General features: G+C 40.4%; 2 protein-coding genes and 1 pseudogene across 2 annotated transcripts; 2 read left to right on the top strand and 1 right to left on the bottom strand.

Annotated features, from left to right (window-relative positions):
- Window positions 1-654: 654 nt before the first annotated feature.
- Window positions 655-9,581, bottom strand: rgs11 (regulator of G protein signaling 11). The gene is made up of 17 exons (XM_085390074.1): window positions 9,492-9,581; window positions 9,106-9,202; window positions 8,801-8,851; window positions 7,952-8,058; window positions 7,620-7,671; window positions 7,115-7,173; window positions 6,872-6,948; window positions 6,708-6,789; window positions 5,971-6,039; window positions 5,483-5,506; window positions 5,332-5,393; window positions 4,928-5,041; window positions 4,517-4,632; window positions 2,889-2,976; window positions 2,674-2,812; window positions 992-1,074; window positions 655-898 (listed from the first exon to the last, which is right to left on the bottom strand). The coding sequence occupies exons 1-17, from the start codon at window positions 9,552-9,554 to the stop codon at window positions 769-771; spliced, it is 1,413 nt and encodes a 470-aa protein (XP_085246200.1). The 5' UTR covers window positions 9,555-9,581; the 3' UTR covers window positions 655-768.
- A 924-nt stretch (window positions 9,582-10,505) lies between these two features.
- LOC146648532 (uncharacterized) lies at window positions 10,506-13,281 on the top strand (annotated as a pseudogene).
- A 4,892-nt stretch (window positions 13,282-18,173) lies between these two features.
- Window positions 18,174-22,308, top strand: ints15 (integrator complex subunit 15). Its single transcript, XM_085390123.1, has 8 exons — window positions 18,174-18,272; window positions 18,832-19,033; window positions 19,142-19,363; window positions 19,706-19,871; window positions 19,982-20,259; window positions 20,369-20,606; window positions 21,423-21,462; window positions 21,889-22,308. The coding sequence occupies exons 2-8, from the start codon at window positions 18,839-18,841 to the stop codon at window positions 22,121-22,123; spliced, it is 1,374 nt and encodes a 457-aa protein (XP_085246249.1). The 5' UTR covers window positions 18,174-18,272; window positions 18,832-18,838; the 3' UTR covers window positions 22,124-22,308.
- The last annotated feature ends 2,577 nt before the right edge of the window (window positions 22,309-24,885 follow it).

The following is a 24,885-nucleotide window of genomic DNA, read 5'->3' on the forward strand; positions in this document are numbered from 1 at the left end:
GAAGTAGAAGCAACAGAAGTGTTACAATAAATAATGCAAATAATGAGCCTTTTAGAGCTCCTGCAGGTAGCCATAGGAAGGGTTAAATGACCGAAGGTACAAATTTCAGTGGGAACAGTTGTTTATTTATTTTCTTACTTTACTTTTTCTGGGGATTTAAAAACTTAAACCATGAAATCGATTAGCAGTGTGTGGTAGAAAGAGAGGAAGGAAAAGGTGCTCTAAAACCTGGTCGCTGATCCACACACTCACAGGTACTCACAGCATGCAGGGCTGAGGCTGGAGCACCACACTAACTGCTGTTGTGACATTTTATTGAGTTGAGAGCATGCTTGAGAAAAGTGAAGCGCAACGACAAACGCACTGTGCAGCTCCAACCGCACAAGCAAACTGCCCAACAATCACAGTCACACTGAGGCAGATCTCTGAAGAAATATCATGTTACCGACGCCTTTACCTAAACCGGCTCAGGATTCTATAGAAAAAGAACACTTGATATGGGGATCATAGGAAAAACTATTCAGCACACTGTGATGGGATGAGGATGCAACAATAAAGGGTGTAGAAAAAGCTCTTCTCTGTGGTTCACTGGTTGTCCTTCAGTGGCATGCTGCTCAGGTGTGCCATGACACCTGTTTCTCAAAGCTCTAGTGATGTTGCTGCGGCGTACGAGAAGCTCTGTTTGACTTTAAAGAAAAAACTCAGACAACAGAGAGTAAAGCGACCGAGTCTTTCTCTCTTTTTTGGGTTCTTTTTTTTTGGCCTGGATCAGAAATGCGAGCCAGCTGCAGAGTTGGCACCTGCCCCCTTGGCAAGGCCTTCTTCCTCTGCTGCCTGGGTGGCAGTCTGAGCAGGGGAGGGGCTAGAGTGCCTCTGGCGTCTCATGAAGGGGAACACACTGACGGGAAGGAGAAAAGGAAAATGCGCTCATTAAATGCATGCTTAAATATGGATAGAGGGAAAAAAAGTAGGATGAGTATAAAAATGTCACCTTTTCTTGGTTTCCTGGGGGACGATGGCTTTGGCCAGCATGTTCTTGTACAGGTCAGACTTGAGATACCTTGGATAGGAGTCCTGGGAACAGACACACATACACAAAAAGAAGCTTTTAGCTCATGGGAAAGAAAAGATGGACTTCCACATGAGTCAAAAAAGTATGTTTTTTGTTTAAATCTGATGTTCAGAAACAGGAAAAGGCAAGTCACACATTTATTGTACCCAACCAAAGATTTGGAGAGCAAAAGGTAGAAAAATAAAAATTGCTTTCTGGCTTCTTTTTAATGCGTTAATTTACTTTCCTGCTGAGGGTAAGAAGGAAAGATCAATACATTCTCATATGTCATGCAATATGAAGCCAGAGCAAAGAGGTATCCAGCTTAGCTTGGCATAAATACTAAATACACACTGAAACAGCTTGGCTCTGACCAAAGGTGAAGCAGCACTTCTAAAGCTCACTGGTAAGAAACTGATATTGATCCTCTCGTCTGACAAGGAAGCAAATGAGCTTTTTTCCCAAGCTGTATTCCTGTAAAGCAGGACTCACCTCAAAGCACCATTACAATCTAAAAAACAGACTGTGCATACAGTAATGTGCAAATATCTTGAGCCACCCCTATTTTTTTTTATATTTTGCTAATGTAAGTAGGTGATATAGTATGTAAGGCAGAAAACAGACAATTCTAACAAGCTTGAAAGTCGTTCTTTGGTATGTCCACCTTAAATCTCCAACACCGTCTGAACTTTGGGGAGGCCAGTCCATGCCTGATACTGTTATACAGTTTGTGTTTTACTATGCAAGTGTAATTTTGCTGCATTTGGGATCATTGTCACGCTGAAAAACAAAGTCATTGCCAATTAGCTGCTTTCCAGTGGTATTGTACGGTGAATCAAAATTTGTGCATAAAAGTATTTGAAAATGAAGTTTTCACTGATTTTTAGTTCAGTTTGTGTGTCATTTAGCAAAGCTCGGCCTTTTGAGGCTTATTGACAGCCAGGCTTGTGCTGAAAAGGCTTCAGTGCATAGTAAATGATCGACTACATGGCCAGATGCATCTCTCGGATCCTGTGTTGGGTCTTTGCTGGACTTTTTTCCTACTCCTCAGGGGCATGGCTTTCACATACTGTTCATCTTCTGTAGTTTAGACAGGTTCTTTGCTAAGTTGTCTGTCATGTGTATAAACACTGGTTCATCGCTTGAGAAATTGCCTTTGTGATGCTTGAGTGATTCACAGGTCAGTGTGAAGCAGCTTAACAAACAAACAACATTTCTCAGAAAATGGTCAGGTACAAGGACTAGATTGAAAATAAGTAAGAAGCAAGCCAATGTCCAAAGAAAACCCCTGCAAGACCTTCAGAAAGCCTAGAAGAGCAATTGATGAAGACCACTTTAAAAAATGACAAGAGTCTGGCTTCTTAGAAGCAAAGTATAAAGAAATGGTTCAAGACTTTTGCACATGACTTCATAACGTTGCATAATTTTATTATAATTTGTGGGACAAAGGAGAGAGATCCCGTTTAATAAATACAGAAAAGCCACGTCAGGTGAAAAAGTATAAGAAGGATCTGTGTTCCATATTCATGGCTCGCGCTTGCTTATAATGCATTTTTTATGGTTGATGGTAAGTGCTGTTACATAAAGGTACAGTGTGTGGGTGGGTGAGTCAGAGGTCAGACCTTCTTCATGAGGAAGTAAATGTGCATCTGCGCGTCGTCCATGACAAAGCGGTGCGGCCGTTTGATCCCCTCTAAGGTTTTATCCATTGTCTTGCTGTCGATGTTGACCCAGCGGGCCGCTCCAGGAGCCAGGAAATTCCTGGGTTACATAAAAGATGAGGTGCTTATCTTATGAATATGTAACACATGCATGTGTGACATGGCTGTCCACTTACTTGTAGATGTCCTCCACTTTCTCTACGATTTTGGAGCTTTCTCCATGTCTGATATCCTCACACGCCTGCCAGAAATACAGGTTCTCCGCTGAGAGCGGAGAGACACACGGTGAGGAGCTGCGTGTGTGGTAAAACAACACTGATGCAGGAAAATGTGACACACGGCAAGAGTCTTTTTATAGCTGTGGAAAGAGTTCCTACTGTACGCATGCATGGGTGAGCAAATCCCTCTCCTGTGTTTTGCTCATGCCTCCCTCTTCTCCACATCTCACTCTTAAATGTGGCCCTTCCTCTCCTCCATTCGTCTACCTTTTAACTTTGCCACATCTGTTTGTGACCTCTTCTGTATTTGAATTCTTCTTCTAATGATTTAAAAGATTGTTTTAATTGATTGCTGCGCAGCGCTTTAGCCCACGTCTCTGGTGTTTATACAGGACACATAAATATATTGAATCTCTTTTTCCACTGTCTCGTCTTTTCCACCTCTCACCGCCGGGACTGGAAAATATCATTAGGAGAGATAATCAAATTCGGAATAAAGCTGATGTGAAAAACAATTAAATAGATTTTCCATGTGTAATATTGTAACAATCTATACTATATTCCTCGTATTTCACGCATATTTTACACCTGTTATGCTCATTTCCAGCTGCAGTTTCAGCCTCGACAGGGACGTGGCTGAAGACAGGGTATGGGAGGACACCTCTGGTGCCTGCCAACATTGTGTTGTATTGATGCAAACATGAACTGAAAGTGCAGGTGGATACAGACATTCAGACCTGCTTTACTGGGAAAATGGGTTATGGATCACTTTAAACACAGCTATGCAGACACAAAGTTTTGCAGTTTTTCCTCTGCAAACCACCAAAGTGCCAGGTCTTCATTGCTCAGACAGCATTTAATGATGTCCATGGGTTCAAGACTTCAGGTGGTCACTGACTAAATCCATGTAATAAAAACAATCCGTCTATTCTCTTCTACTTATCTTTGTCAGGGCCACAGAGGAGCTGGAGCCTAACCCAGCTACCGCAGTGCCAGAGGCAGAGTGCACCCTGGACAGGTCGCCAGTCTGTCGCAGGGCTAACTCATAGAGAGAGACAACCATTCACACCTATGAACCAAACCCCACTAACTGCGTGTCTTTGGACTGTGGGAGGAAGCCCGAGTACCAGGAGAGAACCCACGCAAACACAGGAAGAACATCCACAACAACTCCACACAGAAAGGCCCTGGCCTGATGGTGGACAGTGCTAATCACCGCACCACCGTGCCGCCCTACAAAAACAATCCTCATATTTACAATTAGTTTTGTTCGTACAAATTATTTTGAGCCTCTGAAAATGAGGGCTAATGTTTAAAAATAATTTTTGTTAAACTCCTTGAATTAAAGCTGAAAGTCTACACTTCACTCACTATTGAGTGTTTCATTTTAAATTCACCATGGTGGTGCACAGAGGGGAAACAAACTACAAAGTCTGTATCTTTGTCTAAGAAATTATGGACCACAACAGTGATAGTGAACATAATAATATGAATGGTATAACAAGTGCATTTTGTTTTTTTATCCTCCAGTATTCAAAGCTGAATGCTCCATATTTGTAATCGGTTCCCTCGCTCCTGTTTCTCACCACTGAATTCCTTCTCCAGGTAGGTCATGAACTCCCTCCTCCCCATGGCATCGTTGAGGAGCTCCATGAAGCTGAAGCTCCAGCGTTCTACTCGTAGGCGCGTCGGGACCGGCACTCTGCTCAAGAAACGCACAAAAAGCAGAAATGTTACGCTGGATGTAGGATGCTGAGCTCATTTGTAATGTAACACGCTGATGTTTCTGTAGCGCTTTCATAGTCTCAATTACTACTTAGTGTTAAATAAGTGTAAAGTGTCTTAGTGTAAAATAAGGAAAAGCATGATAAGTTCAGTACTTCAACTGTGAGAAAATATATATGATCTAATGCGCTGCTGCTACATGACTCGATGAAGTCTTGAACGTGTGGAGTACTGTACTGTGTGGACTGGTTATAATCTCTGCATTGTCTCACATTTCTGCGTTCATCGTCCAGTGCGCGGTGTCATCAGAGATCCAGGGGTTACTGGGCAGGCAGCCTTGCATAATGGGATCGTGGTTCAGGTACTGCTCGCTGTATTTCAGAAAACTGCACATCCACGCACAAGTGCAGTGGCATGCGCGCACACAAGAACACACATGCACGCACACACACACACACGGTATTATTGTATTAGTCCTGCAGATCAGAGTTAATGGCCACTAATTCCAACTCGCCCCGGGAAGCATCCATTAGTGGCTCTTCTAGAGGGAGCGCTAAGCTTTATGTGCATGTGTGTGCGTACTAGAAGACGCCGAGTTTGACCCGGGCAATCAGACGTCTATTATGTGTGTATCTGTGCGTGTCTGGATGTGAGCCTTTAGCAAACTGACACATACCCTTCTAGGCAGATGGATGATTTTACACGGTTTCTTCCAAGAGCCTTTCTACAGGCTTCAATCTGCAAACAAAGGCAGGAGGAAGAACCTTTTATGTGCTCTATACACTCGTACTTAATCTGATGGCATCTAAATTACGCGCTGTACTTACCTCTCTTTTGTAGTAGTCACTGTTCTAGTTCTGTAAAGAGTAACACAGGGTCATCGTGTGAGGTCACACATTAAACCTTTATATAATGTATGTTACAGTTATAGAAACATATACATTTGAGGATAGCTGCCTTGTGACCAAATGTGTCACAGACACACAAACAGAAGCATTAAATATATAATTTTACAAACAATGACAGCCTAGTATGAGATTACAGACTAACATACTGAATTAGATTTCCCATTTGGGACGACAGACGCGACTGACTCTACCCTGTCATCTCAAGTCCTCGACTTTTTAACCTTGATTTACAATCATGATTATTATAATCATTCCTAATACACTGCAGGTCTGCGGTAAACTTACTTTCAAACGATCCCAGTGGCAAGGAAGAACAAAAGGTGGCGATTAAACACGGAGTGAAAAGTTATATTGTTAATGCATTTTTTTTAAAGCAGGAAGTAGAGAAATACAATGAAGTCACTGACCAGTGTGACTCTGCAGCTGAAGTTATTTGGTCGCTCCAAGCCTGTGTCCAACACGTTATTAACCCCAGGCTGTAAAAAAAGAAGAAAAACAAAAAATAACATAGTAAAATCTAAGTACAGTGTATTTGATGCATGTGTCTATACAATATCTGTGTGTGTGTGTGTGTCTGATGAGATGTGTGTGAGCGAGCACTTAGCCTCCCTAGAAGTTTCCACTCCACTAGCTCTGACTTTTAGTCCCAGGTTTCTTTCTTTTTCTCCAAGCCCTCGTCCCTAATTCATAAGGTCGAGACAGGATGGAGTCCCTCCTCCAAAACCCTTGTCCTCTTATCCACCCGCCTCCCATTATCCCTTTCATCTTCCCCTCCCCTCTTTCCCGCGGCATGCACACGCACGTGAATGCTTTTTCCTTCCCCTTTGGTACTTCTCTCTGCCTGCCTGCCTCTATCTAAGAAAAAGATGTGGAATATGATGATGATGTTTTTCTTGCTCTCTTTGTTTGTCCCTCTGTTGCTCTCACTCTCTCTATGTCAACTGAGGCTCTTACCGGATAGGTTGAATATTTCATGCAGAAGGGAAAAGGGACTGTGGGTGAACTTTAGTGGGACTGCTGTCTGCTTTTATGCTGGGATACAGCTTTAATAGTTGCCAAGTATAGAGATGATCATGTAGTTGTGCTGTAGCATAGCATGTACAGCACAGTACAGTTGAATACAGTACAGTGTTATTGAGCGTACCGGGGGTCTGTTGATGAGCCAGTAAGCCTGCTCCTGACACTCCAGAACAATGCGGTCAGCCTTCCGCCTCTGTTTGGACGCTCTGAACATAAATCACAAGGTTTGTTCGTGCACGCTGGTAAACGCACGTGTGTGTGTGCGTGCATGTTTGCGACAAAGTGCACCTGAGTTGCTCTCTGGCTTGCATCACAACAAAGTCCCAGGTGTGGTTGATCCTCTTGTGCAACAGACTGTACCTTTCCTAAAAAAGGAAAAGGAAAAGAGGGAGGAGAGGAGGAGGAATGATGACACAGACTTCTTGGCCCAAATTTTCCTGGTGCATATTTCATAACACAAACAAACACACACAAACACACTTTCTCTGTCATTTAGATGCACAGACATGCATACCCACATGATTTCCTCACCTTCTCATATTCCATCAGTTCGCCTTGTTTTCTTATATTCTTTTTAGCCAGATAGATTGCTGTTGGGATATAAGAAAGAAAACAAAGAGAAAGAGGTGAAATCAGAGGTCCAAAGACCTGCACCTGTGTTTATTAGATGTTATAAAGGCTCCTTTCTGCCTTCAGCTGCTCACTTATTCACATGGGTCTTCACAGCAGGTAGCTCCGCATATTTGATTTGGGATTTTTTTTTCCTGGGTCTCCTCCTGGTCTCAAACTGGGGTTCTCTTATGAATGTATAAACCACTAAAGTATAAAAACTCTTAGTTGTGTAGGATTTTTTCGCAAAGTGTTTCATATAAATAATTTTTAAAAAGAGTGAAAAAGACAGGAATTGTAGGATATATGTAAAAAAGAGCTTACATGTTCGTAATCATGATTATATAATGTTTTATATATGACATGTCCACTGGGAAGTGGACATCGTCCCTCAGAGATCACATGTATATTTAGAGTTTTTTCTTACCATAGTCCAGCTCTGACGCGGGCCACCTGGTACTAGTCCAGAAATAAGGAGTCTGTAAAAAACACAAACAAAAAAAAACTAACTAACTAAAAGCAACATTTTTCTTTTTCCTTTTTATTTATTTTTTTCTTGACTGAAACTGATGTTGAAGCAGTTGATGAAAAAGCAGCAGACTGGCAGATGGATGAGGGATTAGGAAGTGGGCTAATGGAGTGAGAGTGAAAATGGGAGATGGGCACTAATAGAGAGAAGGTGATGTTTACTGAAAGATTGATGGAGGAAGGGCCAGGGTTGTAGAAAGTAGGCAGAATGGACATACTGAGCGGCCTGACCTGGAAGCGGTAGGGTGACTCATCGGGCCGTAGCACAAGGCACCTCGGCTCTTTGAGGGGGTAAATGTATCCATATTTCACCAGCATGTTGCCAAGGTGCAGAGACTCTGTCGAACACCACAGGAGAAGTCTCAATCATCTCACCAGATTGTTATTCAGGTTTTTTATTTATCACCATGTCATGTCTGATGGCACCTGAGAGGGGATGCTGATTTCATTAGGACTAAAGCTTTTAGACTGAACTGACTAAGTAGCTGTGACTGGAAAAGAGCTGTTGGCACTGCACTTTTCTTTATCACACATGCAAGCATTGTCAACCATCTCTCATAAATCAAGGCTTTGCTCCAGCGATGGAATGCCTCATCAATCTTCAGTCTCTCCTCATTTGTTAAAGAGCCCTACTTTTTTGAGTGACAGCTCCCAAAAAAAGCCGTGGGATGCTTTTTAATCAGCTTCTACCACTCTCTCTCTGTCTCTCTCTGCCTGACTCCACTCTTTTCTTTCCTGCTGCTCGGAAGCAAAAGGGACCAGCGGGCTACTTTTTTCCCCCTCAACGTCTAATTTAGTTGAAAATCTCCTGAGGTGGAGATCTCTTTGGGCACACTAATCAAACTCAGATCATCAGGTGAGTTAATCAGACCCAGTCCCACAGGGGCTAACCCCATTCCTGTTTACTGGAAACATCCTTCCCTACGATGCACACACAAATAACTACCTACCGCGTCAGGCACCATATCCTGGCAACACACCAACGACACACAACATGCCGCTCACACAGAGACAGGAGAAAAACAGCAGATACGTAACAGTCAACAATCAAGCGCACATTGTATGCATCTGTACACCTACCCTCCTCGCTGATTCTGTATTTGTGTGTCAACCAGGCAATTATATCATGGCCTGTAAAAGAATGGAAAGAAACAAGAGGGGAAGTTCCTCTCCAATCTTGGCAAAGCACACGGGATTCTCAAAAAAATGAATGCTGAATTATGTATGACTGCTGGGACAAAGTCAAGCTGCAATGTACCTGTCCACCCAAGCGCACTGATTCTAATGCATACTGACACAAGGAGCATACTCACACACACACACACACACACACACACACACACACACACACACACACACACACACACACACACACACACACACACCTGTCATGGCGTGTGGAATGACAGTTATAAGAAGCCTCTGGTTTCTCATCTTCATGCCCATGTCAGGGTCCTGCATGGCCACTATCACTTTCTCCATCTGCAAGGGAGACACACACACACACACACACACACACACACACACACACACACACACACACACACACACACACACACACACATATGTAAACATGCAGCTGGGCAACAAGAATTGGACCACTACACGAATAATAACAACAACAACAACAATAATAATGATAATTTTACCTTAATTTGTTTTTCTTCTTTAATCTAATGAAATGTGTTGGATTTGTTCAGCGCTGGATTTCCAGGATATTCTGTGACAATAAATAAATACAACCAAAGAGAACGTGATCAAGCAGTCTTACCTTTCGAAAGCATGCCATTTGCTCCCGATGACACCCTCCTTTAGCCAGGGTGTTGATGGTCATCTTGCGGGATGCTTGGGATCACTCGACGGGACGGCAAAGTGCAAAAGCAAAGCGCTACCGGGAGAGCGAGAGAGAGAGAGAGAGAGAGAAGAGAGAGAGAGAGAGGGAGAGAGAGCGAGAAAAGAGAGAGAGGGAGAGAGATGGAAACATCAGGCTGTCCCGTGCCTGCCGGGCGCGCGCGCGGCTGTGTAGATTAGAGAGGATTACAGGTCAAATAAATTTTTACTCAAGAGTTTCGGCACAAAAGAGGCAACTAGCTTTTCTCTGTTTCTTTTTACAGATAGGCTACATGACGAACTGAAAATGAAAAAATATAGCTGTATACGAAATGTAGGCCTTACCAAAGCGTACACTCTTAGAAAGGATGTGTTAAAAAATGACACAAAAAATGTGTTGTTACACTATTAACACATTTTGTGTAAATTTTAACATAACATGTGTAAGAAAATGTGTAAACATTGAAAAAATGTATAAAACGCTTAACACACTTGATGTGTTGCACAGTTTAACACATTTTGTGTGTTATTTTCAGAATCTAACAGCAGGACCTAAAATTAGCAGCTCAGTAATTTGATGCTAGCCCTGTGTTTAGTGAAATAAATTGTAGATTAACAATGTATTATAACTATATTAACTGAATAAATAAAATGTTTAGTTATTGTTTGTTTTCCTTAATCCTTTCCTCATTACTTTCAACAAATAAAACATTTTATAATGTAATGTGGACCAAGGTGTGTATGGTGTACTAAAATTCTGAAAGAGGATTAATTTTTTATTTCTCAATATGTATGGCATACCAATTAATGGCCATGGCTATACTATAAGCATAAGTATCCACAAAGAACAGGCTTAATTTTGACCATAACATGTGAATATAATTGAAGCAAAAGTAGAAAATGAAATGAGTAAGAACACACATGCTTAAAATTGAAACAAATTCTGCCCAGCAACATGACATACCGGCGGCGGGAAGGGGGCGCTATCTTTCGCGCCACTGAGACAAAGGAGACAAAGATGGAGGTTACGTCGCCTAGTATGTTGTCAGACCTTACAGTAAGTATCATTTACCAGTTTATCTTAATGTACTGAAAATATGCCGGGTTTCTGGAAGAATGTGAATTTATATAAAATATAGGAGTTATGTAGGAGTTTAGAGTTTAAGTTAATTACTGCTTAACTATACCTAACTAACCTTAATGTAACAGTCTTGCTAACATATCCTACTCTTAATTTTATTATTAGTTCTTGGATTTCGTGCCATACTCCATTAGAGTTAATGTGTTTTGGTAGTATTTTTATGTATTACTTTATTCATGTATTTATCTATTTACTTTATTTATGTATTAGAGTATTCAGAAATTGCTCTTAGAACCAGTGTGGTAGTTGGCTAGCGGCTCCGACAGGCATTATGTTGTCTATGAGCAGCACCTAACCGTAGCGGTGTTGAGTAAAATGACAATATTGTGGTTAGCTCTGAATATAGCAAATGTAGTTATCACAGTTACCATTCGTTTACTAGCAGAGAATAGGAATAAAGACTGAGTAACTTTAACATGAAATATACCTCATATTGACAGAGATAATTATTTTTTCAAGCAGTTAAAGCAGTTTTTGCATCTAGTATGATTAACTAAAGTATGTGCACATTCTTTTTTAAGGCTTATTGCTGGAAACATGCTCTGATATAGTTTCTTTTTTATGCAGAACTTCTGAGGAAGTAATAGTCAGTGTTATTTAAAAAAACCAAACAACAGCAACTTGACCATGCAAATTATCTTACTTATTTAGCCATGTGTTTCATTTTTTCAGCACACATATGACAACTTAGAATCTGTCAAAGTCCTTGTAACCACTTTTATAGATGAGAAAGAAATTTGTAAAAAAAAAAATTCTTATTGTCAGCAGTGCCACAGACATCAGACATCACTATTAGTCAGGATCAGATTTATTCACCAAGTAGCAACTAGAAGATAAAATCAATTTATTTATTATTCAGAATTTCTTTTAGTCATTGCGTTATAATCACGTAGTTAAGAAACCGCCTTCTTCTGCTGCAGCTTTTTGAGTAAACTCGTGCTTTTATGCTCTGTGGAAATTTGCTGTCATGACTTTGAAGATTATTGCAGAGAGGTAAAGTGTCTGGTGTTGCCTTTACACAGTCTACCATTACCACAGAAGAACAAAGTCAACCCCTGAAGTCACTCAGGAAAGCCCCACAGATTCTTAAGGAGTATGAAACCTGTCGGTGCCATCGAGGAGGCTCCTTGTGAAGACTTGCATTGGGGATTTGGTGGAGAGGTGTGGTTAGTAAGTATAGCACTTTACTGTACTTTGTTAAAATTTTGCAATGAATGTTTTCCTTTAAAAATGTTGAAGTGCACAGAAGTAAAAAAGTTTGTTTTCCAGTTACCCTCTTAGTGCAGAGAAGCTAACTGTAGCAAAAAGCATCCTCACCACTTTTCCACCCTTAAGTGGCAGGACAGGGGGAAGGATTTGTAAGTAAATTTAGCATTTTAATAATGTAAATTCCACTACATACTGTAAATTGCACTTGTTCCCACTTACTGTGTATCGTTTAACCTTTATCTAATTATTTATTAGAGCTTTTTTTCTCAGTTAAAATTGCTCAGCTGTTACCCATATACCTCTGTCCTTTCTTCCTCAGGAGCATTATTATGATCCAGTCTCTCATTGTGGATTCCTAGAGACTAAACTGCGCAACCTTAGACGGAATCTCGACCAGGGGCAGAGACGTTATAAGAAGCGAAAAGTGACAGATGACTGTGGTGAAGACAAGAAGCTCAGGCGAGAGGATGGGAATACCAGCAGCACAGATGAGTGGGTCACCCAAGTTATTGCGGCCCTCAGCTGAGAACCTTCCAATTATCATGTCAGGCATGGAGGAAACATACACCAGTCTCAGAGCCTGGAATATTCGGAGAGTACCCACGGTTTTTGGACATGCCAAGTCTGGTAAGTTGCTTGGTTCTCTGGTAATGGTTTATGTACTCCTTCTCCACTCAGTTGTGTTTTGCATACAAAGTATGTAACAGGAGTCGATACATTTGGAGGTATGTTTATGAGCTCCTAGTGAATATTTTGAAAGTTTTATAACTTCAGAGTTTGATCATTACTCCCTGCGCACTGATTACAATGAGCATCACTTTTCACATGGTCCAAAATCTTAGTCGTACCACCAAATGACTATCTAATAGTAGGGACATCAAATGACAATGCAGAAAGTGCTGCTCGTGGAAGTGAAAACCCTACAAAAAATCACCTAAATCTGTATGAAACTGCTTTCAGCAGCACTATTTTCAACAAAAAAGCTCTACAGGACAAACCGCAGACAGACAACATAAGAAATTGTCTGCTAGAAAGTTGAACATCAGCTAAAAAGTCCTAATTTTTTCTCAGGGTCTGATGGGACCCAAATCATAGCTAAAATTAAGGAATAATGGACTTGTATTCAAATACCACTCCAAGTAAATTGTTGTTTCACTGTGTAGGTAAGCTTGATGTGGAATGGGTAATAGAAATGTGATACTATAAAGTTTGATTTTAGCCTTTCAGCTACCAAATGGACAGAATGTACTTTTGATTTAATGTATTTAATGCTTCATTTTAAACGTAAACACTTCTTTTATTTCCGTAGGCTGGACTTGGAGTTTGGCAATCTTACAGGAGGAAAGGTGGACCTCTTTTTGCGAAAATGGGAAGCCAGTAGGGCTGCCACAAACGATTATTTTGATAGTCGACTAGTCACCGATTATTTATGCGATTAGTCGACTAATCAGATCATCATCCACTGGACGTAAAACTACAGCTTATTGCACCAGCAGCATCTGCTCTTATATAACTATCATTAGCTTACAGCTTTAAGCTTTTAAGGTGCTAACTAAAAATAAAGACAAGATGATAGTTTATTCAATTTTAATGAAATTTGCAGATTGTTTCGGTAAAGTTTAATAAACTCCTTGCTATCTAAAATATAACAGGACACCGGAGTATATTCTCCAGCATCTCACACTTCTGATGATCAGCTGTCTGCTTGACGTTTATTCAGCTGTGTAAAAACTATAACTTTAATCTCAGCCAAACTGATTTACTCAGGAACAAATAAAATACTAAAAAAAAAAAAAAAAAAAAAAGCCATACAACAACATTTTTAATTTATCTAAGTGACTCATATATATTTAACCTGAGTCGCGAAAGACGGCGGTGGGTTTGAAAACAATTTGCCGGGAGTCCGGTGTTCTCACGGCGCTAGTGACCTAGCCCCCGGCTAGCTATCGAGCTAGTGGGTAACAGACGTCTCCGAAAACGTCGGAGCGCTTTTGAAAATATGTGGTGTCCTGATAAACTGAGCCGATATTTGAGGTTTACACAGCTACATTCTCGCCTGAAAATATGTTAAACGTTTATTTTGTGACCCAGAAAGAATAATAAGAGTAATATTAAAACTAACTAGCTACCGCCATTGTTGGAAACTAAGCTGGGCCGCGCTATGAATTCTGGGACACAGCTGCTTCTTCTTCTTCTTCGGGGTTTAACGGCAGCTGGCATCCTTGTATATGCTGTGCTGCCATCTTCTGTTTCAGTCCGTTATTACACTCTTAAATCCTGCTATTATTCCTGCGTCTTTTGCGATCTTACAAAGCTTCAAACGACACGTCGACTATTAAATCAGTCGTCGACGATTTTGATAGTCGACGTAATCGTGACTAGTCGACAAATCGTGGCAGCCCTAGAAGCCACTATCATTCCGAAGCTCAAATCAGTAGCTGCCCTGGAAACAAGAACCCCCCCGCCATGTGTTAACACACCTACTCCCACCAGTTGGTGCCAGTCGTTGCAGCCTTTTTTGCACTGGTATGTATTCAGTAAAGTTCTCACGGTATTTACCTGAGGAAAGCATTTGTCTACACCTCACTGAATACTATCTTTATCTTCCCCATCTCCAAGCCTGGAACAAGTATTGCATCGCTTTGCAGTGATCCTGAAGCATCATCCACAACACACCAACCCCAGCTGATATGCATCGGTGATCTAAAGAGGGCAACCAGGCAGTACATCATTGTTGCTAAGAATGACAGAGTAACCATTTCTCTGAATGATGGCCTGACGTGTGCTGTGGATAAGCTTTTCAAACTGTACTGGGTATGTAACTTGTCCTATCCAGCACCACTTGGCTCCGTCTTCACCTTCTTTGAGTTTGTCTATGACCTGCCGCTGTCCACCCAAAGGAAAACCAAAGTACTGGAGCTGATTGCACAGATTAAAGGATGCAAGTAAAATGTTCACCTGTCCAAAATGTAGAGAGTCTCTGTTCACAGAGGTGAGAAACCTCATTTGGCATCTTTGTCAAATACACTGCTTATCAGGACTGACCATTTTTATGCCTATGCAGTGGAAAGGTCAGACAATATGAACTGATTGGCTGAAATTTTTGATTTTCGTATTTAAACCCAAGGTACAAAATTGTATAACCTGGATGCTATATTCGCCAAAATGTATGTTTTTCTGTTTGCATGCAACTGCACATTTGTTAAATGTTGACAATTTGTTGAAGATGACAATTGTTACCTTTAAAAATTTTAATTCATGTATTGTCTGGATTATATCAGAACATTATATATATATTGAAAAAATTGAAAAAAGGGCAATCATATATATTGCCCTCAAATTTTTTTGACATTTTAATGATCTAGAGAGATAGAAAGCTAGTCAGATATGAATTTTGTTTGATTTTGTAAAGTAAAAATTGTGATATAGCTTTGGCTAAAATTGAATTTAAAACATTTTAATTGAAAAGATTCTGACAGCTGTTGTTCATTCAGTTTGTAATGATTTATAATATGCCAAATAAAAAATGGAATTCAATAAATGTATAATATATACCCATCTTTTTTCTCCTTTTTTAAAAAAAATTGAAATGTACACATTTTAACACATCTTTGTGTCAAAATAACACATCTTTGTGTTTACATTTTTTAACACAGAAGATGTGTTAAAGGAGCAGACACATTAATTGTGTTAAAACTGACACATCATGTGTTGTCCCTAATCTGATGCAGCACATGTGTTAAAATTTAACACATGATGTGTCAATTTTAACACATCCCTTCTAAGAGTGTACCATATCAAGTTCTTTCGCTGTTATTTGAATATTGACCTTTTTTTTTAAATAGTTTTATATTTGCAGAGAGCGTTTGGCTTGTGTACTGACCTGATAAGGGTAATAAAGATAAAGACACTGCATATTAGTATGTTCTGTGAGCTAAATAGCTAAAAGGTTGAATAAAACATGTCAGGTTGCTGAAATGTGTTGAACGGATTACATTAGTCAATAAATAGATGACTAAGCAAGCAGCCTTGGTATTTTTTCATTTTATGCCATTAAAAACAATAAACTGGCCCTGACTGTATGAGCTAAGAAATACATTTGCAGTTAAACAAATTTTCGTAACAAAAATTCTTAAAGATGCTTTCTCCGCTTACACATATTAGCATATCAGCAATTACAGTCATTTCGAAATGAACTGGTATTTTGTATCTTAAAATATCTATGACAGCAAACACTGGTGCTTAATCATTTATGTAGATTAAAATGGTTAAATGTTTTAATGAGGATGTATTATATATCCTTAACCATCATTATATTTATAACAAAGTAGCTACATATTGTTACGGATTTTGTTCCCTCTCTTTACTATATCCGTAGATGTGATTTGGTCATATGGTTGTTTGTTTGTTTGTTTAGGCTCCTGCGCAGTATCTTAGCTGTTCCCAGGACTGCGCTCTTCTGGACAGAGATCTCCGATGTTATTCCCGGGATCTGCTGGAGCCACTCGCCTTGGGAGTCACCGCACCTAGTGCTCCTATATATATATATATATATATATATATATATATATATATATATATATATATATATATATATATATATATATACATATATATATATATATATATATATATATATATATATATATATATATATGTATATATGTATGTATATATATATATATGTATATATATATGTATATATATATATAGAGAGAGAGAGAGATGTGTGTGTGTGTGTGTATTCTAATAAAATAGATCAGTCAATCAAACAATGCCCTATCCCAATGTATGATGTGTCATTATGTGGAATTAAAGATAAAATTATGAGAGTGAAATATTTTTTTGATTGGTAAAATAATTTAAACAAAAATAATTTAATTTAATTTAATTTAATTTAATTTAATTTAATTTAATTTAATTTAACCCTCTGATGCATAGTGGTCACTGGAGTGGACAGCTACTAAAACGTACATATCTCTTTAATGCATTGGTTTCTATGGTGGAACTGCATATTAGCCTCTAGAGTGCTCTCTGCTGCCATGCTCTATTGAGGTCAATTCAGTGTTCAGTTAGTGCAACTGCAAGTAAATTTCCTCTGAATCAAAGATGGCAGACAAACTGTCACCCCTGCCGACCACTGCTGGCATATCCTGTCAATCCTTCTATGCTAAAAGAGCCCAACAGGTAAAAAAAATATGATGATATGCAGTAACATCTAGGGAAGGATATTATCTGTTTGGAATAAGAAATTGTTATGTCTAATATGTAGAAAACTACGATTAACCATGTGTCCACTGTAGTGGACATCATGCATTACCCACTATATTTTTTTAACATAAGTCATAAATTGTCTCACTGTTTTTTGGGACTGTTTTGGTTATAAGTAAGCATATAATTGTTACATTTATAAGCTACTCATTTAAAATGTATATTTCTGTGCAGATCAGCTGTAGTTTGAGTTACTATAATAATTATTTTATCATATTTTGTAGACTTCAAATGCAGCAAAGAATAAGGCAGCGTACAGAATAGTCCAGGAAATTCCATCCAGCTCCAGTGATGATGATTTCATTGATGAGTGCAGTGATGATGAGTTCAGTGATAAGTCCAGTGATGATGAGAGTGGCTGCCAGAGCAGAACAGAGACATAGGAACTACGGACAGCCTAGGTGTGATGAACACAGAAGTGTTTGGAGATGCAGAGACTAAGATGTCAGTTTGTGTTTTCTTCCAGCATGCTACTAAGGGCTTGGTAATACTGTCCTGCATCGTTATAGAACTGTGTAGACTCAAAAATGTTGCTCTTGTTGGAGATAGTTTGCCATATTCAGGTGTAGGATTCACAGCTAGGACTGTTGATTGGTTTTGTTATTTACGTCTAAACATTGGGGCCTTATGAGTTGAAAGTTCCAAAAAAATTGCTGAGATGTTTTTCAAAGGATACAAGCAAACAAGTGTTTGTATATTTACAATAGAACACAAGGTAATTAATTTTTATAGTAAATTCACAGTATTTCATGCTAAGTGCTCAGGCGCATGTAGTCCACTGGAGTGGACAAGTTTATAACTTTATAAAAAAACATATTTTTGGGGAAAAAAGAGTTGAACATTTTTTTTCATGTCCTGAGAAGAATAAAAGCACTTAAGAAAAAAATCTTGACCAAGGCTTTCATAATTCATGCATCAGAGGGTTAATGCGTTGCCAGTTTACATACACATGATTAAAGACAATGATTGAACGTCAATGGCTGTCATTTTTGTGCCACACAGGCTTCCGTAGAAGCAGGAAGCAGTTCCGTCGTCTTTTAAGACCTTTCGTGGTCCTGTTTTCAGCTAATTTTTTGAAAGGAAATAAGAGCTTTTGCTGAGGTAAGTGCTTAACTCCTGCTTTTTGAATACTGCCGGGTTAACTGTAACGCGTAAGCTCTGTAGCGAAGGAAACAGCTAGTGTTAGCTGCCAGCTAACACTAGCTGTAGCAGGATGGAGCAGACCATTGAGGAGACTCAGTGTGGAGCTGGTCCACTCCAAAAGTATTGACACTATAGACACGGCAAAAGTCATAGGCATAATTTAACTTGAAACCAGAGTTTAAAGAAAATCACTGTCCACTGTTCCGTCATTTTGGATGATAAAACAAGCTAATGTTTTTGTTACATCTAATGTGCTTTGTTTGTTGTGTTGTTTTCTTTCTGTGGCACATGTCACAGTGTGTCAAGATTAAAAAAAAAAAGTCTGCAACATCTTAACAGCCCACCATGCAGTGTTGTTTAAAGCCTTCAGAACCACTGTTACTTCATGAATTAAAACTGTTTAATACTTTCACAGATGGAAGAGATACAGCCTTGTTACCATGGACTTTTCATTAATACACTTCACTTCTGATCATCATATTTAACGTCTTTCACATTGTTTATGTGCCTCTGTCAGGTTACAGATGGGTGACATCCGTCAGTCATTGCTGCCTCGGGATGTGCTGAGTGCAGCCAAGGAGCTGCTGTACCACCTGGACATTTACATCTGTAACCTGGTGCAGTCTGGGAGGCAGCCTCCTCAGGTTGACTCAAAAACCCTGGAGCTGGTTGAGGAGTTCATTCTACATGCACCCAAAGATAGAAACACCACAGCCAGGGTAAACTGGGACCCCAGAATGCTTAAGCACCAATGTATAATATGTAAACACACAAAAGAAATCAGTCAATAACTCAAGTGTGTTTTTTTGTTTTGTTCTTTATTTCAGAGAATGAGTGCTCTTCAGGAGCTCCAGCTGTTGGAGATCATGTGCAGCTGTTTTCAGGAGCAGAGTCGTGATGCTGTCCGTCAACTTATGTTTGCTGCCCTTTTTAATCTCCAAGGCAACCAGGCAGATGAAAGCCGCATGGCACTGCTGGGCAAATTGGTCTCCATGGCTATCGCTGTGGGCAGGGTTCCTATCCTGGAATGTGCTGCTACCTGGTTGCAGGTGAGGACTCAATCACACAGCCCTGTGTTGTTAGTAGTGAAATCATGAGGTCAGGGAGAAATGACAAAAAAACACAACCACAACAACTGTTCTTACACTAGACTTTGATACGTGACAGCAGACATCGTTGCATCTGGACGATGTATTGCTTCAGTGATGGTGCCATGTGTAATTTGACCAGTTTCACCAGCCCTTATCACAGTTGGAACTTTGATGCTTTAAGGTCTATGTTTTTCTCCTGACACTGTCTGGACCTGATGTGTCAAGAAAAGACTGCATGTATGTGTCCCTGTACTTTGGATGTACTAATCGTAGGCTTCTGATTATGTTTGTGCTGTGCAGAGAACCCATCGTGTGTACTGCGTACGCTTGGCGCAGGTGCTGGTAGATGATTACTGCAGTATGGTCCCAGGCTCTGTGCCCACCCTGCAGAATATCCACAGTGCAAGCCCACGCTTCTGCTGCCAGTTCATCACTGCTGTCACCACTCTCTATGACTTCACTTCAGGTAAAAAAAAAAATGCATGTAAAAACATGGAAACTGTTTGAAAAAAGACTGACACGCCTGTGTTCGTTGGAGGAACATCTGATATTTAACATTTTTGTGTGTGTTTTCAGAGGAGCTCACCCCCCCACTCGAACTCCTCCAGATGATAGTATCGTGGATTCAAGATGACCCTCATCTAGTCCTGATCACCTTCCTGAACTCGCCCATTTCCGGCAGCCAACCGATCACCTCGCTCGATGTCACACCGTTAGGGGGTTTGGTGCGCTGGTGCATAAAAGCACCGCTGGTCTATAGCAGAGACAAGAAGCAGGCGCTGACCAATGGAAGCTCTGAGAATGAGCCAGAAGTAGGGCCTCTCTTCTCTGCACTCCATTTAAGTGTCCTACAGGTTTGTGTTTGTGTTCAGATCCATTCAGTAAAAGACACATTGTACACGTAAACCCTTGTAACGTCCACAGAGAAGGTCATTAGCCATCTCCTCCTCCTTCCTTATTTAGGTCTTAATGCTTTTGCCCAACATACTCAACGAGAAGGGGCTTTTTGGTCGCCTGGCACTGCTTCAGATGGAGTCCTTGGCTGCTCTGACGTCCGATCTTTCCCGACTTTTGGACCAGGCTGACAAACACACGCACACGTCCTCCGCTGATACACTTGCACTGTCCCAGCTGGCCCTCGACCGGCTGGCCCAAGCCCTGCAGGTGGCCATGGCCAGCGGAGCCCTGCTCTGCTCAAGAGGTAACAGTGTGGAAAAATGGTGTCGTGAGTGCCTGTACATTGTTGTGCCTGAGACTGGAAATTAATGTAATATTCAGCTATTCAAATCCAGCTCCATGTATGGCTTCTAAGTTCATTTTCTAAAAGAAACAAAATGACAACAAAAAAACACAGCTGTAGTTACAGTTAAGTCTGCCATGAACTCATCTGTATATTATTCTAAGCAAGTATTCTAGAGTCAAATATGTGGCCACCTGTCTGACAGCTAAAGCTTGGTCCAAACTGGGTCATGTCATCATGTCATGTGATAATGATCCCAAATAAAGCAGCAAATCTACAACAGAGTGACTGAAAAACAAAAAAAATTAGACTGTTACAACATCTCAGTCAGAGTCCAAATGTCAGTCTGAGTGAAGAATGAGCCAAAGTTCCTCCACAACAATGTGAGAAACTGTTGAAGTCATACAGAAAATTATTACTTTGAGTTATTGCTGCTGAATGTGTCTCCAAAAGCTGTTGGATCACGTCTTGTACTTAGTTTTTCACTACTGAGTAGAGTCCTGTGAAATCTTTCTCCTTCCTAGTAGATGGGTACATAAACTTGTCCCACGTGTTGCAATTACTGCTTTATTTTTTCTCTTATCTTTTAAGTTAAAGACCTAAAAAGATTGAGTGCATTAGTATTTAAAGGCAAACTGATTTTTAAAATGTCACTTTGAAGGAACTTTAACAAATGTTATATATGAAGGAGCTTTTAGAAAAGAATTTAGTAGCTAGGTAACCAGCTGTACTTTGTCTTAGCACACTGTCTTTTCAAACATAATGTTGTCTTCACAGAGGACCTGAGGGCCATCTGTTCCCGACTCCCCCACAACAAGTAAGATCCAAGAATTTGTTGTTTAGTACATCATTTCCCTTCACAATGTGATATTTCCACAGTGTTGTCGCCTACACTGTGCTTCAGCTTCAGGGTTTGTTTGTTTTTGTTTTTGTTTTTAACAAAATTACATAAATGTACCATGTTATAACCAGCACCCTAGACTATATAGGAAGCTGGTTAAGGACTGAAGTTTAGGTGTTGAAGTGAAATCGAACAAACTTCCCCATTGGAAGAAATTTTACCGCTAAAGCCATTCTATTTAAACAATGCAGTATCTGTGCCTTTAACCCTCGGACGGTTTAAGTCCCTTTTTTGACTTAAACCGTCCGAGGGTCAATCTGATTACAGATTTAATTCCTGTGATTTTGGTTTTCTTTTGGCTTCTCATCTCAGTCTCATCTTTTTGTGTATTTGTGTTTCCAGTCTGCTCCAGTTGGTGCTGTTTGGCCCGGTGATGTACTACAACAACATCCACACATCTCCGCTGGCCTATAGTCCGCACGCCGCTCATTCACCCATCGCCCCGCTCCCTGCACTCCCCACACACCGCGCACACACCCCGCATGCGCCACTTGCCCCACACCCTTCCTCTCACCCTCAGTACCCAGCTCAGCCCTTTATGACAGGGATGCCGTTCCCCTTCCGACCCAGCCACTGAGAGAAAAATCCCTCAAACCACTGGCAGATGTTCATGTGGACATTTGGTAGTATGAAGTGAGTGTTTGTGTGCGTGGATTAATATGTGTGTTTGTGTAACTAGGGTTTATTGTCTGATGTTATTAGCACCTTTGCTTCTGAGAAAGTCTGTGAGGCTTACATGTTTGTCCAATAAATATTTTTTTACCTCCATCATGGTGGTGTTCTTTTTACCAACTATTTGTGGTCACTGTTGTCCTGTTTCCAGCAGGAAACGCTGAGCTTGTATTTCCAGGTGGACAGTTAGAAACTGAATCATCATTACAGGAATTAACCAAACCACCTGTTAAAACATGACGTGACATGTGCAAGTGCAGGCATAGAGGCAACTTGACTCAGAGTGTGGACAAATGAGTAAAGGTAGACTGTTCGGCGTGTCCCAAACTCAATGTGCTTCATTACATAACTTGGAGATGTCAAGAGTTTTTGGAGCCCTGCCCTGTGTGCATAAGTTCGCCCTGTTGCGGGGCAGATAGCATATCATTGAACTGCAGCACCTCACCCTTTTCAGAGACCCCAGCTGCCTTCATGTAGGATGAGAATTGCATCATCTGCGATATTTTCTCTATAGCAGAAGCAATGGGTGCCTTTAACAGAACAAAAGGTTAGGATAGGGTTGAATATTTTTGCTTCACTTCCTTATAACGTGCTTAGAACGAAGTGAATAGTTTTCAATCTATTCATGTTATTTTGATCAGTATTGTTGCCATTGTTAGCCCTTGTGCTTCCTTTTCTGTTCTTACTGGAATTGCGCTAACAGAGGTGCACGTAGATTTCCTTCATTCCATCCTGGAACAGGTGCGAGGATACATTAAGTCTTGAATCCGCTCCAACAGAGTGTCAGCATGTGGCGGCAAAATGGAATCCAGTTCACAAATGCATTTCGCCACAGCTTAAGGCTGATTGTAGTATGTTCATGCATGTGCTGACTGTTTGCCCCCCCACACACACACATCTCATGGGCGGAGGCAGTGATAAGGATAATCTCTTCCTAGAAAATGATGCTTTACTGTTGGGCCTTCAAAGGTGACACACGGAGATAGTATTAAAGTTAAAAAGGCGGGATCGATGAGAAAGAGCGTGTGAGCTTTGTTTCTACAAATGATAATGAAACCGGCCGGGCGGACTCAGATTTTGCATTCTAGTGTGTGGTTTGGTGAAAATGTAAATTAGAGCAGAATGCGATATGTCGCATATCATCAAGATATGTAGTTTCTCCTTTTAGCAACACTCTGTCTTCTTTGTCCTGATGAAATAAGAAAGGAGTGTATGGCCAACATTAAATAGCTTTTCTATTTCCGATCATGCAACTATTTAACCTCATCAGATATTAGATGTTCCAACATTTCGTAGGTAACTGACTCTACCAGCTTTTTTTATGTGTTACTGCCATTAAATTTCAGTTTCAACATTTGATACGTTCTTGTACTAATTAACATTAGAAAATTATGCTGCACCATGTTGCCACACATGCTGACCATAGCTAGTTTCATCTGTGCTCTTACTGTAACAGATTTTTCCGTCGAGGTTTCAGAGGATATTTTGGTTTGTGTTGGTTCAGTTCACCCTTGCCAGAGGTGTGACTGTATGGTTGGGCTGGACTGTGTGTTAACAGCTGCAGAAGCAAGGTTTCTGCAGGAACACCGCCTCAGTCACACAGATGCACCACTACCTACATTGGGGCTGATTCCCTCAGAACTGCAAGCTAACCATAAACTAGATGGCTGGACTAGTTTATGTGGTGAACTACTTAAGTGGTGAACGTCTGCAGTGCCTGGACTAAATGTTACACTAGGTTTTCAATCTTTAACTGTGAACTCGTAAAGTTCATTCATGCTTGAAACAACATATCAGCAAAATAAATCATGGCACAAAACGACCTCTTCCCCTTCTTCACTTTGCTTTGCACAGAGTGCAGGTGTTCAGTGGTTCTGCTTACACTTCCTCTCTTACAAATACAGCAACAAGTCTGGAAGTCACCGGCAGTTTCGGCACCTGTCGATCTGAAGGTATAAAGTAATAAAAATCAAACTGTCACTGGAGGACTCAAAGAATAAAAACAAGTATCTTTCACCTAGTTTTTGTGGGGGGACTCGTGTAACTGATTCTATTCTCTGAGTGAATATGTACAGTACATGGCATCAAAGCTGTCATTAACAGGTTTGCTCTGTCATATCCAACAACACAAGCGTCTCTGAATAAAGAGCTGTAAGTCGGGCTGTAGCTGCTGTGGGACCACCCTCATTTGCTTTTCTCAAAGACAAGGATCAATGCTGCTGACTGTACATCCTGCAAAGCTTGATCTTATAATTCACTTTAAGACAGAAACAAGCACAAAGAGGACACAAAGCAGTTATTTTCTGGGGATTTAACGGTGATATGGGAAACTCAGGATGATTCTTTCCCATATCGTCCTGAAAGCTTCCAAGAAGCTCCTGAGATGAAGGTTTCATTAGCAGCAGTGTGTAAGTTTGAAAAAAAAAAAAAAGCCGTGCTGCTTTTCAGTTTGGAAAAAATACACCTAGAAAGGATATTATCTTCTCTCATTCACTGTTCTGCTTACTGGCTAATTTATTAAGTCTGTATTAATGTGTGCACAGTGATGCATGTTAGAGGAGGAAAGTCCCTGCTACCTGCACATCCTAAATATTAGTGGCTTGTAGCATTTACCTGAATCACCTGCATGCTAGCATTTCCCAAACAGCCCTTGGAAAAAAACATAAT

Source organism: Rhamphochromis longiceps, linkage group LG18 (assembly GCF_057381845.1).
Source record: "Rhamphochromis longiceps isolate RC_006_pf linkage group LG18, R_longiceps_female_GT1.1, whole genome shotgun sequence".
Classification (NCBI taxonomy): domain Eukaryota; kingdom Metazoa; phylum Chordata; class Actinopteri; order Cichliformes; family Cichlidae; genus Rhamphochromis; species Rhamphochromis longiceps.